A 14,648-nucleotide genomic window follows, 5' to 3' on the forward strand; every position below is an offset into this window, starting at 1 on the left:
TTTTTTCGAGGCTGTGAAAAAAACAGGAATTTGTGTGGGCATTTATAGTAAAATTGTGTCGAAAACTCGTTGGTATTTTGTTGTTTAGTGTATTGTCGACACCCTTTAAAACGTTTGACTAAAAATAAGGTCCCTAAAAGCATAAAGCATGTTCTTTTTTCAACTAAGGATGTTGGTTTTGTCTTGGATCAAAATGTTTTTCCTTCACATTCCACAACCTAGATACCCAATTTCTTTTACATCGCTTTTTCAACCCTATTTCCAAACTTCTCAAGAACAGCAATCATATCTTTGTGCACTCAAGCCCCATTGGAAGACCACTCAGCTCGAAACGAGCACCACTCAGCCGCACGTAGGACCACTCACTCAACGCAATAAGGCACTCATATCATAACTCAAACCGTCTGAGTGTTTTTACAGGCTCCAAGCACAGTTCGTCTTTTTGGTGATTAAATCAACACGGCGCCACCAGCTCGATTCGCCCGATGAAAATGCTGTTGAAAACTATATCTAGGGCGTCTTGTGTGTACAAAGGCTTCTGGGGCATTCAAATAAACTTTGCGATAATTGTGCTGCATCCTATAGTTTCGCATTTTTCCAGCTTTATGTAATTAATTTGTATCTAGAAAATCATTCATTTTGCAATAGCAATTTGCATCTTTAATAAACTATTCCATGTAGGGGACAAGTATTTGTAGGCATTTTTGCCGTATAACGCGTTTTTGTTGCGTTGTTTTGTTGCAAAAAGTGGTTCAAACTTCTTAAAGTGGTTACTTAAGGTTGTGTATTGTAAAGCTTGACCCCGGCTGACTTTTTCCCAACCGGTTAAATTTTTAGTTTGTAAAGTTTGGCCCCGGGTGACTTTTTAGTTTGACCCCGGCAGCATTTTACCAACAGGTTGGCTATATTTTGTAATGAATAATTTGTTTCGTATTGTCGTATTTTCAAAATCTTTGGCGAAGCTAGAAGTGCAATGTTGTTTTGACATGCAAAATGCAATTTAAATAATACTTTAACATAACTAGACGAAGTGAAAATTGACGCAGTCAACAACTTTTTTTATAGATCAGAAAAATCCCCACACAAAACGCTCAAGGTTACATACACAATCCCATAATCATTTTCTTTAGCATCACCACATTAGTGAGATCCCATTGCTACTTGTTATACCGGACCAGCTTACACATGGTTTACCTACTCGCTTTCGGATAGGGTTTCTTTGATTTGTTTGCGTATGGGATTGTACCCAAGATAAGCACGACCGTGTTACACCAGTGTTCGGCCCCTTGGCGACATCAACTCAACTCTCTACGTGCCTTCTACCTGTTTACCTGCCTTTCAAAAGCTTATGCCAGCTGTTACAGCATGTCCCACTGTTTACTTGTTACTCTGCTAAATGGGCTACGTTGTGAATGTATTGCGAATACAAGAGCTTCTTTGACGGGCGTTGAAGCACTCATGTTTATCAACCTGCTTTATGACTTACTTTTACAATGTTGAAACTTTTTTTCTGGGACTAATGAATTTATGTGTTGGTAGTTAACCTGCAGACCCTTTCATCATTATTTATTTTGGTGTGTAAAATGTGGCTTGAAAAGTGCATATTTTAATGTTTACTTAACAAAAACGTTGGTATTAAATCATCAAGCCAGTACATGATAAGTTAAAACGTTATTGTTTGCTAAGGTAACAAAATATTCCAAGGTTGCATGAACGAAACTGGATTTTAAAATTTGCTACTTCCTTGAACTGCTAGTGACCACCCGAAAATACTTTTCGTTCGTTGACATTAAATCTCGGAAAATGCCGGTTTGACACGACGTTTAGACGTCATGCAGACAAATCGGTCACGTGTTTATTGTTGCAAGAGATAAGAACGTCGTGGCTTGATCTTTTTTGGCGTCATGGCTGTCGCGAAAATGTATCCAATTGTTGTTTCTTCTGCCGACAAATGTTGAACACTTTCATGTGGTGCTGATGTTAGATTTTCCGAGGAGAATTTTAGCGCCATTAACTCGCTATTGTTGCCCGATTCTGTTATGACAAGATCGCTTTATGCTTTTTACTTGGCGTTGTGTTGTGTCAGACATATCAAAGTGTGTTGATTTTGTCGTTGCTTTGTTGTATCTCTGTGGCCAAACATGGATCTAACATTTCACGTTGAAAAAGCAACAGTTCATGCCCACTTTCAAGCTAAGATCTGTTTGACAAAACCTTCTACTTTTCATTAAATACTTCTTTCAAAACACAAATACACAGTTCAATAAACGATGTTGCCAATTCCTTATTCAAATAGAATACTAGAAAATGTAAATTTGATTGCCAGAGGTACATAACCCTGTTTTAAAGCTAAAATAGTTTATTCTTGTAACTACAGAAGCTGACCAAACCATTGTTTAATTTTCAGTTAGTAAATAACTTTTAGTAAACTTGGGTTATTTTTTTTCACAGCCGTGCGATCATAAGTAACCCGGATGTTGTTCAAACCACTCCGGTCTCCCACCTTTTCATCAATGACTTTTGGGGAACTCCCCTCAGTCACAGCGGCAGTCATCACTCGTACAGACCTCTCACTGTGCTCACGTTTCGGTGAGTGTTATGGCTAGCTGTTGCATATTTTGCTGTTGTAAGCGTGGAATATGTTTTATTGTCAAAACTCGTCAACATTTTTGCTGACATAAGCTAATAATTTGCATCACAAACTTGTAATTTGGTACAGTAAATACCGATCTGTGAGGATTCCAATTTAAAAAAGTGTAATATACTCATAATGGCATGCGTTTGCGCCAAAATCTGTAAAGTAAACAGTACAACCGTTTTTTTACTCAGCATCTAAAGAAGTATTATTATTTTTCTAGTCTCACCCATGCACTGTTTGGACTCAACCCTTGCGCTTATCACGTGACCAACGTGTTTCTTCACGCTCTAACGACGTTCCTCCTGTGTCACGTGATCTCATCTGTCCTCCGCCTGTCGAATGCAAAAGTACTTCTAGCAGGTTTGTTTGTCCCTCTTTAAAAACTAAACCGGACACCAATTTATCGAATACTTCCATTTTTTCAAGAAACAATTTGTTGATTTTTGTTACTTCTCAAAATATTGTGGATTTTTTAGTTGTTTTTGAATTTTTGCAGAGCATTGTCTTGTATTTTAGGTTTAATCTTTGCCTTGCATCCGATTCACACTGAAGCTGTGGCTGGAATAGTTGGTAGAGCTGACGTCATGGCTACCTTGTTCTTCTTGGGAAGTAAGAGAAGCTGGTTAAATGAATTATGCTGCAAGAATATTTAGAATATTTTTACATAACTACATCTTAGTCAAAGTTGAACAGTCGGATGCAAAAACATTTTAAAATGCCTTGTTGCTTAGGGTGATTACAAGGTTAAGGTTTTAATCCTTATCAACAAATTCTACACGAATTACAATAAATGTCTTTACGTTTTGGAAAAAAAGATTAACCAATATTCCACTTTGTTATTTCAGCACTTCTTTGCTATCACAAAGCAACTGGAGAAACGTCACATGCTGGGGGAATACCCTTACCCGCAACTGGGTCTTTGCTTCCGAGGTCAAAAGTTCAGACACTGACGCATCGGAACAAGACGCTGAAAGGGAAGCGGAAACGGAAGTCCGGTAAACGCAACAATAGACAAATTTGGAGGGAGTGCACGATAGGGGAGCGAAGTCACACAGCGATATCGAGTAGTCTGCAAATGGAATATTACAAAACCGACCTTGAACCTTTTAAGGTAAGAAGATTAGCTTAAAGAATTTACATATTTTTTATTTTGTCCGTAAAACGTTTTTTTACGAACTTGTGTGTGTTCAAGAAAATTCCCATCATATTCTATTCGAATAAGAAACTGACCATGTCATTTCAAGGTGAAATCTATATCCCCAAGTTGGTTACATCAACTGATTTTGTTTCTTAAAAATATGTTTCAAAATCAAGTTAATATATAAAAAATGAATAATAATAATTTTTTTTAAGTCTTCAGTTAACCAGATTTAGTCATTCAAGATGTGCAGTGTATAGTTTACCAAATTTATACGCGTCTATAATATCTGATTTAAAATCTATTGTGTTAGGTAAACAGAGTTGATAAGTTGATTCTGAACTGTATATTGAACTGCTAGTTTCATTTTAAGCATTTTTTGAAATAATGGTTTGACAATTTCTTAGTTTTTATTAGTATTGCAAATTTTCAGCCTTCAAATTCGTATAAGTTGACACTGCAGCTTGTGGTCTTTCATGTACTGCACATTTCAAATAGATTTCATGGACATTTTTAGGTTGAAAAAGCCACAGAATCAGACGATTCTCATACGACAGCTGATACTTACGACAGCATAAGTTCTTCGTCCAGCATCATTAGTGAAGAAGACGCAACTGCTTCCCTCTTCAGCGAAATCAAACCACCAAATTCTGAACTAAAACGTCGCCAGTGCATGGACAACGCAAACAATAACGTATCCACAGAAGGCTGCACCCAAGGTTTTTCAACAGAGGTGGATTTTTCTGGAAGGGAAGTTTTGTTTTTGGCTCTTTCGTTCGTCTTAGCCACTGCGTCTCTACTGTCGAAGGAACCTGGTTATTGCGCTTTACCAGTATGTGTCGTATACGATTTATGGATTCGTCATCGGTTGGGCATCTTTGGAGCTTTGAAGGCGATATTAAGCAAGGTTGGTGAAATAATATTATGTGTGTTTGTGCAATTACATTAGAGAAATAATAATATACCACGGGGAAATTTAACTTTAACATGCAAGTTTCATAAATGAAACCTGTCTACAAACTTGGTTAGTGAAAATATGTCCCTTGTCTGTCAGACCTAGAAGCCGCTTAACAATGATTCAAGTCCAGTTAAACAAAAATTTGGGTTGAGCAACAATAGCAATATTTCGAAATTTGGATGAACATATGTATATATATATATTTATTACTGGGATCAGTCCTGAAGCGTTCATGCAGACCAGCGATCACGACACACTCATATATAAATCATAGTACACCAGGTCTATTGAAGGCGTTATACCGAACGCCAAAATGAACACTTTAAGCATTTTGAAACGTCAGGTTATGACTTCATGTCGCAAAACAAATAACAGAAGTAGTTTCTCCATGTGAGCAACGGAAGAACATTGCTACTATAACCTAAACTATGCCATTGGTTCCTCCCGAACAATCTATTGTAATTGAATTTCGTAAAGCCCAGTGCGCCGAACAGTTGTGCGTGGGTTACGGGCGCCACCACTTAATATATTTTCACAGCGGGAGAGAAATTTATAATCACCGTGTCTGGTGGTCGTTACTTCTACTGACAATAGAACGAGGTTACGGGGTTTGCAGAACTTATAAGTCAATTTAGTTTTGTGGTCACATATGTTGCAAGGGCAATTTTTTGAAAAGCGCAACTTACTAGCCCAAAAAAACGCCGCTACAAACTGTATCAAAAACAAGCCAAATTTTACTGTAAACTTATAAACTGCAACAATAAATTAATTGACAACCCGCCCAACTAGATGTCAGAAACCAGCCTAATGGGGCGAGAAAACCGCAACCCTGACAATCGCGGCCGCCCTTTAACAAAGTTGTAAAACTTTGATTCAACTTAAAAACCTTTAGCTTGTTTTTTTTTCGAACGGAGGCTCCCTGGGAATTATGTTAGCATTTAATCTCAAAACGTATACGTCCCGGTAACATGGTTGTCGACCCCTGGTCTAGATGTCTTAAAAACAAAAAAACGGTGCATTCAATGGCTTTGGGCGCAGGACAGTGCCTAACGTTAAATTTCTTACATTTGAGTGGATGTTTGCATCATATTTTTACAAACGGGAGCATCTTTTCGAGTGTTTACTGACCTTTGACTGTGACGGAACGGTTCTCCACGCAGCGGGTGTCAAATGTAACGCTTGTTAATTTATTTAATCTCACGTGGCGCTTATCAAGTGTGATAATGTAAACATTCTACCACAATGACAGCTGCTATATATATATATATAGTTCCCTATAGGGAACTGTTTTTTTATTGTTGACCTTTATGGCCATAAAAGTTCTATTTTAAGCTCCCTTGTTTCACCACAAAGCCTTAAATGTGGAAGTATGTTTGATAATTTTCATCAAAAGCTAAAAGAATTGTCAGCTAGAAAATTTCTTGCATTAACATAGCATGAGTTACTACAATTTTGTCGCGACGCTTATACGGTTTATTTTCAAGTATAGGCTTTAAAACAAAACACATACAGATATAGAAGCATACGTTATAGCATTAATTTAAGGTAATTGTAAGTGCCGGGCTTTCTTTTTTTGCTATATCCCCAATTTTTTTCTTTATAAATACTATTTAGGCAGAGAGTGAAAAATGAACTGAGGGGTGGTTTACAGAGAAATATAGCGGGCGATTTTTTCCGTGACCTTCAATTACCGGGCCAGTTTGACCTTGAAATCAGCGCATCGACCTCTAGGGTACCATGAAGTTTACATTCAAAACTTTTTCCGCAGGCGAAACTGTCACAAAAAGCGTTGACTGGCCCGCTGTTGGTTAACATATGAACCATAAAATAATGGCTAGTGTTATTTAATAACATCTGAAGATAATTTCTTCAATGTTGTATTGCCTGCTTACATAAACGGCGCCAGTTCAATTCAACGGTTTTTAAACTGCTATGAAATTTAAAAAAATATGAATCTACTAATTATTGGGTGAATTTACAGTTAAATTTTTATCGTTGTGTCATAATTGTGGATATTTAGACCTAAGTGACCCCATATGCCTTTGTTTCATTTTGTCTGTTTTCACAAATTCCTTTTACGTTTTAGATTGTAATGTTTTAGTTTAAAGGAAAACAGTCTCAAATATCGCGTTAGTCATACAGTAAGCGCCTATATACCTACGTTAACCCTTATTTCCTATTTTAAACAAACCTAAAATGCTTCCAATTGTTCAAACCAAATAGTCTGAAATCAGACCGTTCTCTGCAAGGCTCATTAGACAAGTGGCGACAAATCACGCCTTATTTATAAGCACAAACAAACTGGGCCACGAAATGACTCAGATCTCGCCATCCCCAAAATGGCATCCACCTGTCAGTCGGTAAAGAGTGATGGATGAGCTGTGGACGTATCGTTACCTGACGCAGCAGGACAGTGAAAAACGTCTGCCCCACACTATGTCTAGCTGTACATTTTAAAGCGGGTTTTTAAACTAGGTGCGGTGCATAATAAGTAGTATTTGTTTTTTGTTAAAAATCTTATTGTGGCGGAACAGAATAAATGTTTTCCTCACGAAGTGAAAAGGCACACATTAAATTTCGTTTAACAATACGATTGTATATCAGTTTGTTTCGAAAAACGTGTGACTTGTCTCAGCGTTTTTTTGACACGCTTTTACCATTTTAATGCCAAAGCTATTTTTTTTAAGAAATTTCAAATTTAGGAAGAAGCGACCCTAAATGAACACAAAATAACGACAAAAACACCAATAAAGCAACAATCACACGGAAACAGCAAAATAAACAAAACTGTTTTATGTTAAACTAAGCACTCATCATATACTTGCTATTTTTTTAAATAAAGTTTTAACAGGTTGTTAATAAAACTGCGAAATGAATAGTTTGCAGGCGCCGCTGAAAAACACTAACTTGGTGGCCCACTATAATTGTCATCAATTTGTGTCAGAAAGGTTACTGACACGAAAACCATTTGCCAGTGTCACATCAGTTCTTTGCACCTGCTTCTGCCATTGCTTGTTGTTTTTCCAAGTAAGCCTCAAGGCTGTTGTCTGCTTGGTTGTGTTTTTTCCCCGGAGGTTTTGATTAAGTGCGGTGATGTTACTGTGCATCAATACGAGACAAATCCTTGGCACCGCTTGTCACAATGTTTTTCTTGCAATTCTGAAAAATCTGTTAGTGTGTTGTATTTTGGTGAAGCTATTTTTCTTTCAAACGTAACAAATCGGTTTTGCTTAAATTTAAAATCAGTTCTTTTTTACCAAAATACCGTCATCTTTATCAAACAATTTGTTCGGGCAGTTAACTAGTTGCTTACACCATAATCACAATGGTTGTCCTGCACCCAACGCTTGTATCACACTTAAAATCAGAACACATTGAATCGCCAATCCTTATTCAAATAGAATCAAATTTATCTTGTGCGTGTGCTTTGGGACTATTTCGGTACGTTCACACTATTCAATCTGTTTTTAAGTTTAATGTAACCAAGTTTTCTTTTGTATTTTTAGGATCCAAAATGGAGAGCTCTTCGCATCCGCATCTTTTCATCACTTTTCTTCACAACATTCCTCATAACAATGCGTATCATGCTTCCGATCATCTTATCAGAAGGAAAAAGTCGCGTCCCCGGCTTTTCGCCATCGGATAACCCGGCGGCGGCGTGTGAAAATTTCCCAAGTCGCGCTTCAACATTCACTTACCTGCTCGCCGTAAACGCCGCCATGTTGGTTTTTCCAATCAGGCAAAGTTTTGACTGGAGTATGGGATCGGTCCCTATAGTGGAAAACTTTTCAGATCCAAGAAACTCTTGTACTCTTGCGTTTTTTGCAACATTTTTATGGCTTGTTAAAGTTGTTTGGGATCACTTGAGAAAGTTGGATGTCGGTGATGATGTAAGAATTGATGATGATCACAACAATCTGAGACGTTATAGTTCCGCTAGTAGCTGTGATGAAGAACATTCCATGGAACAGAAAAAAAGCAAAGATCTGTTTCCAGTAGTAGAGGTCAAAGTTCACCACTTGACACATTCAGGTGAGCTATTTTTATGCAAATTCTTTTTTCAAATGGGATTTGTTCTGTTTTTTCCTGATTTTTCCCAATTTATTATGTTTGTTTTTTTAATTGCATGCTTTGCTTTTTCTAAATGTTAGTCTGTTTGCAAATTTAGGGCATTTTCCACAACATTAAGTCAAACAAAATGATTTTTTGCAATAATAAATCAGGATTTAAAAAATTATTCAACATTTAGACCAGATTTTTCAATTTGTTTTCTTTTGATGTAAAATGGCTTTAAACCAAGGAGAGTTAACATTTTCCATTAAAATTACAAAAAAAAATTAGACTCCCTCTCATCAGCAGCCAGCATCACAATCCTCATTTTCTCTCTCATCACCATGCTCTTCTCCTTCCTCCCTGCCTCTAACCTCTTCTTCTACGTGGGATTTGTCATCGCTGAACGAGTCCTCTATCTTCCCAGTATCGGGTCAACCCTCCTTATCACCCAAGCGATTTTCCTGACTCGAGATTACATGCGTAGGAGATATCCCAACCTTGGGTAAGTTTGACTGTGTTTAGTTTTGTTATCATAAAAATATGTTTTATTTTTGAGTTTTAATTCATTTCCATGATGAGAACACTTATGGTTTTTGTCAGTATTCTGTAGGCCAGCAGTTCTCAAACTGTGCGTCTCGACGCCCTGGTGCGTCGTTTGAATTTTCCAAGGGCGGCGCAGAATAGTTCCCTTTCGTGGCTTTTTGTTGTTGTATCAATAAACACAAAGTTTCCGCATTAACTTTTATTTGCTGGTGCGTCGCAAGTCCAGAAAACTTTTCCAGGGGCGTCGCAACAAAAAAAAGCTGTAGGTCAGTGGTTTCCAACCCCTTTTTTGACGCGACCCAAATACTTCCCAAAATTTTGTTTTGAGGTCTCTCGCGACCCATGGACATACCTTCTTACTATTTTGGTTGTATTTTTGTCTCTAAATCACGAAAGTTTTTGAAAAATTACTACGCCAGTTTTGAAAATTAAATTATCAAACAAATAATAATCGTTTTATCGACCAAACATTTCCATTTAGCCCGAACTTGAGAACTGGTTCAAAGCATTATCAGCCAGACAACGCTCAACAGTGATCTAACACATATTTTATGACGTCACAAACAGAATTACCTATTATCACATCGTGTTGTCACAAAATTATTATTTGGCAACAATTTAAAGTCTTGGGAAATAAAATAATAACACTACGAAACAAAGTTAAATAGTAGATGTTTTTGTTAAAAAAAACAGGCGACCCATAGGTTGGGAAACACTGCTGTAGGTCACTATTTTATACCCACGTTTTGGCCCACAGAAGTGTGTTCAAAATTAAGCATTGTACGTATGTACTGTAACGTTTTAAGCCATTAATTTCCCCGCGGATCTCTAAAACTTAAGTTTTTTATTTTGTGTTATTTCTAAAATTGTCTTGTGTTTTGCAGGTCTCATCATTTCGTATTCAAATCCGTTCTTTTCTGCGCTTTAGCTTGTCTTGCATCGCGAACTTGGACACGAAATTACGCCTGGAAAAATGAATTGAGTTTATACAGGTGTGTTGATATACCTCACATTATAAATTAATTAAGCTTTACTGTTTCGAATATCTACTTCCATTTTTATTAATGCAAACAGAACAACAAATACTTTTGATTGTCATCAAAAAACATTAGATTATGATGATATTATTAAGGCAATATTATTGGTATTAAGGCAAACACCATGGCCGCTTATGTACAAATATAAGCTTACGTCTTAATAAAAAAACAACCTAAATGTACTTTTTCCGACTTATAACTCAACTGCGATTGCGTGTTGTGCAGTAACCTCGCCACACATGCATTTCCCACAAATGTTAATGCAATCATTCACTTGTCAGTTAAGCCTTTGTCTGTCACACCTGGCTTTAAGGTAATGGCTTCGTTCTATCGGCCCACCCGTGTTGCTGTAAGTCTTCGTCTTGATGGATTCTTCCAACCAAGCCCCGCTAATATTTTGACTAAAGTTAAAGTTTTATGATGTGTAGAAATGTATGCGTAACTGATTATCTAATCCGTTAAGTTTTTGGTTAAGGGCAATTTATCAATTATGAGATTGGGAATTTAGGCAATGAGGTGTAAATAATCCAGCCTAATACAAGTAAATTATCTGAACTTATGTTTTTAACCAAATAAGTTGGCATTTTTAGCTGAAACTTTTTTGGCGTTTTTTAGGTATTTTGATATTCTTAAAAAACTGTTGTAATATTTAGAACGATATTATCTTTGAATGGTGTTGTAAAAAATAGTGTAACCAAGACCAATGCTGAAAAAAGTGTCAAAACTTATTAAATATATTTTCGGCTAGAATGCTTATATGTGTGTATTTTGTTTTCAGTTCGGGAATTGATGTGAACCCAGCTAAGGCGTGGGCCAACTTGGGGAACGTCTACCGCTCTCAAGAATTACGTCACAAAGCAGAGGAGGCCTACGTCGCAGCGCTACGTCATCGACCAAATATGGCGGACGTTCATTACAACCTGTAAGTTAAAGCAGTTTTTACGTCGTTTAAAATTTTGAACGAATTGTTATGTATTGTATTTTTCGGATTGTCTTCTGATGACAGCAAGAGTTTAAAACCCTGTTGCGCAGTATTTTGTCCTAATTCTGGGACCGTTATGTAGTTTTTGGCCTAAAATTTGTCAGCCGAAATCCATGTTTTTAAACATTCAACCAACATTGCTATAAAAAATTGGTGTAATCTTTGAGTGTTTGATCAGTTTTCTAGATTTTAGCAAAATATTTTACCACAATCTTAGCAAAAACTGGAACTAGTTTGCATTTTAAAGAAGTAAATCTTTCTCCGACTAATGAATTATTGTGAAAGCGGTGATTTAAATATGAGGGATGCGCAGGAAACAAAAACCGTGACCTTGAAGGTGACGAAAAATGTACGTGATATTATAACCGAATTTGAGACCGAAAATATTATTCGTGGGATTAGAAAATATGTGCAGATGGATTTGCGATGGGGATGCGTGGTCTTTGGCCTTTTTCATGAATTTGCCTGGCCCAAATGAACACTATATTTCAGGAACTGTAACTTTTCCTAAAAACACACAGCGTTTAAAAGTGTATTTTTTGTGTTGTTATAGTTATTGAAAAGCTTCAACAATTTAGTTTATTGGGACAATTTAAAATCGTTAAGGTTTTTTTTTGAAGTTTGAAAAAAATAATATCGCTATGTTTAAAAGGAAATCACTGAATATGAAAGTATGTTTTAAAAAAATTATCAAAACTTATATATTTGTCTCAAAGGCATCGTCGGTTTATTATTCAAATAGAATCTATAGAAACCTAAAACAGATAAAAAACAACAGAGTTTTAAATAAAAACGAATCAGAAACTTATTTAATTTTTTTGCAACCAAATATTATGTAAACAAATCGAGCCTACTTCAAACCAGTCATCAACACTTCACAAACAATAGTTTTGCCTGAAATCTGCCTCAAAAAGCACGGAGGCATTTCGGCTGAATCAGAACAAGATGTCAACCCAGCAGCAAAAACCAATCGATCAGACCCTTCCCATGGATGCGTGTTAATGAGCCATGAGGCGTTTGTCGTTAGAATCGGGGTCGTTGGACGTAATTACGAGTTGCCTTATGTGAATGAGTCAATTTTTGTGTCGAATTTTTCAGTTTTTTTGCCTACGTTTTGTTTTGTTTTGTTGAAAATTTGTTGAACAACCTTTAGACAACTGTTTTTAAAACCAGTTTGTTTAAAACCCATTGCCATAGAGCTTGTACGTATTGATATAAATTTGATTACAACATCAGTTGTTGAAACATTAACAAAAATGTATTCTCTGTATAACAAGTTCTCAATTTGTTTTCAAATTTGTTGGCAATTTTGTTTTTTAATCAACCAACACACAGACATTGAACAACACCTGATTGCAAACATCCAAAGTTTCACCTCATAAAAACAATAAATATCGGTCTACGATTTTGTGGCGATATTTCGGCAATTTTAGCTGATGATATAACCCGGCTAATATTCCGTGCTTGTGTATTTGGTTAGAATCAAAGATATAGATATCGTCGAAGTTTGTGCAGTCAAGTACTCCTAAGTTGAAAATATTGCATATTTTAACGCAGTTGTGACACCTGGCGGCCATTTTGTTTTGTTGCTCACAGCGATTGGGTAAAAGTTAGCCAGAACACAAAATTTTGAAAACCTTTGCCAGGTTGATTGAAATAAAATAAGTAAAAATGATCTTCACAATTTTTCACAAAAGAAATAATAAAACATTACATTAGGCTTTCAACTAACTTTAACACATGATCTTACAAACACTGTGGACACTTTATCACGCATTTGCAAAATCACATTCAAAACTTGCGTAGTTTTGCTTTTAACTTTTCGTACAGGGATCTTTTATGACCCGAGCAGCCACAAACAATCCATTCTTTGACGCCACGACAACAGAACCCTAATTACTTGCCTTTTATGTGAAAACAGAGGGCCAAAGCACTCAACTATAAACTGTGGGAACGCGTAGGCTTATGTTGACAAGCGAAATACCCGCAATTCTTTTCGTATGTACGTTCACAACCGTGCGTCCATTCTTTCGCCATTGTAACCCTTCCGTCGTGTTTACATCACTGCTCGCGCGCAACCTCTATGACGTCATAGGTCAGTTGTTCTGTCACGTGTCGTTTTCGCTCCAGCGAGTCCGGATCGGGTTTCCTCTTGCCGCGCGGTGGCGTGCTTGTTTAGTAAACTTCGCGCTGTTGTTTTTGCCGGGTGCTGACGCTGCGCTGATGGGATAAGGCGAGGATTAGCTACGAGATGATTGGAGTTGTGCAGTTTGTTGTTTGACCAAATTTGTTTGATTTGGCCGCGTTTTAAGGGGCCTCGTAGCTTACAACAGGCTTGTTGGACTTAAGTTTCGACTTGATTGGATAAGAACAAAAACTGGTTAGTATTGATTTAACTTCTAGCTCACAAGTCACAACACTTCACATCACTTTGCCACAATGTAAAAAAATCCTAACTTCGGTTTAAAAACGTTTAAAAGCCCCTTTACTTCAGTGTATGTTTTAAAGGCCTTTCTTCACTATAAACTATAAGCATGTGCTCAAATACAAAGCAATGTGAGCTGTTACTTGTACAATAGCTGCATGGTTAGGAACATTGGATAAACCTTAAATTCTCAGAAGTTTCGTTGTTTTACATATAACAATTGTCCATTCTTGATGTCATTTTAAAGTCTTTGTGTCTTTCATACATTTGTTTTTGTTTTCTTGCAGAGGTGTTCTTTACCAAGAAGAGAAACGATATCGGGAAGCCGAACAACGATATATTGACGCGATAAAGTATCGCCCCAAACTTGTCCTGGCTCATCTCAACTTAGGCGTCACACTGAGCGAACAGGGACGAAAGCAGGAAGCCAAAAAGGTAGGAACTTTTATAATATTTTGCGGAAATTTTACAACCTTTGACTTTAGGTTTCTTAAAATTTTATCGAACCTAACACAATTTTACTGAGGTACGTTTAAGAAGATCGCAATTTATTGACAAATACAAACTCTTGTAGTCTTGAATATTAGTAAGTTCAAATATTGCTGACATTTGATTAAGTAAAATCAAGCTTGTTTGGCTTGAATGCATACGAGAAACTTCAACTAATGCTGGATTTGTGCTCAATTAGGCTTTAGTATTATATGCGATGTCTTGGAAAAGCTCATTGTCTGTTATACCACGGAAAAAGTTTTTGTAGTAAGGAGGCTGAAAAAAGAAAAATGTTAAACTTTGTTCAGTGAGATGGTGTATTGAAAACCTTTAACGTTGTCTTTGGATATTATAACTTGATAATCTCCTCGTATCTAGAAATGTC

The 14,648-nt window shown here is 36.7% G+C and overlaps 1 protein-coding gene across 3 annotated transcripts in view; it reads left to right on the plus strand.

Annotated features, from left to right (window-relative positions):
• Positions 1–14,648, plus strand: part of LOC145237402 (protein O-mannosyl-transferase TMTC2-like) — a 46,423-nt gene that overhangs the window by 8,216 nt on the left and 23,559 nt on the right. The window contains exons 2-11 of one of the 3 annotated variants that reach the window (XM_080100251.1): positions 2,452–2,589; positions 2,859–2,998; positions 3,155–3,247; positions 3,484–3,749; positions 4,294–4,683; positions 8,241–8,766; positions 9,076–9,289; positions 10,215–10,322; positions 11,146–11,289; positions 14,062–14,209. In XM_080100251.1, the coding sequence (XP_079956377.1) occupies positions 2,452–2,589; positions 2,859–2,998; positions 3,155–3,247; positions 3,484–3,749; positions 4,294–4,683; positions 8,241–8,766; positions 9,076–9,289; positions 10,215–10,322; positions 11,146–11,289; positions 14,062–14,209 (2,167 nt within the window). The remainder of the gene's footprint in view (positions 1–2,451; positions 2,590–2,858; positions 2,999–3,154; positions 3,248–3,483; positions 3,750–4,293; positions 4,684–8,240; positions 8,767–9,075; positions 9,290–10,214; positions 10,323–11,145; positions 11,290–14,061; positions 14,210–14,648) is intronic. The other 2 variants (XM_080100252.1, XM_080100253.1) reach the window with 2 other exon arrangements.

This window comes from Phallusia mammillata, chromosome 7 (assembly GCF_965637545.1).
Source record: "Phallusia mammillata chromosome 7, kaPhaMamm4.hap1.1, whole genome shotgun sequence".
Taxonomy (NCBI): domain Eukaryota; kingdom Metazoa; phylum Chordata; class Ascidiacea; order Phlebobranchia; family Ascidiidae; genus Phallusia; species Phallusia mammillata.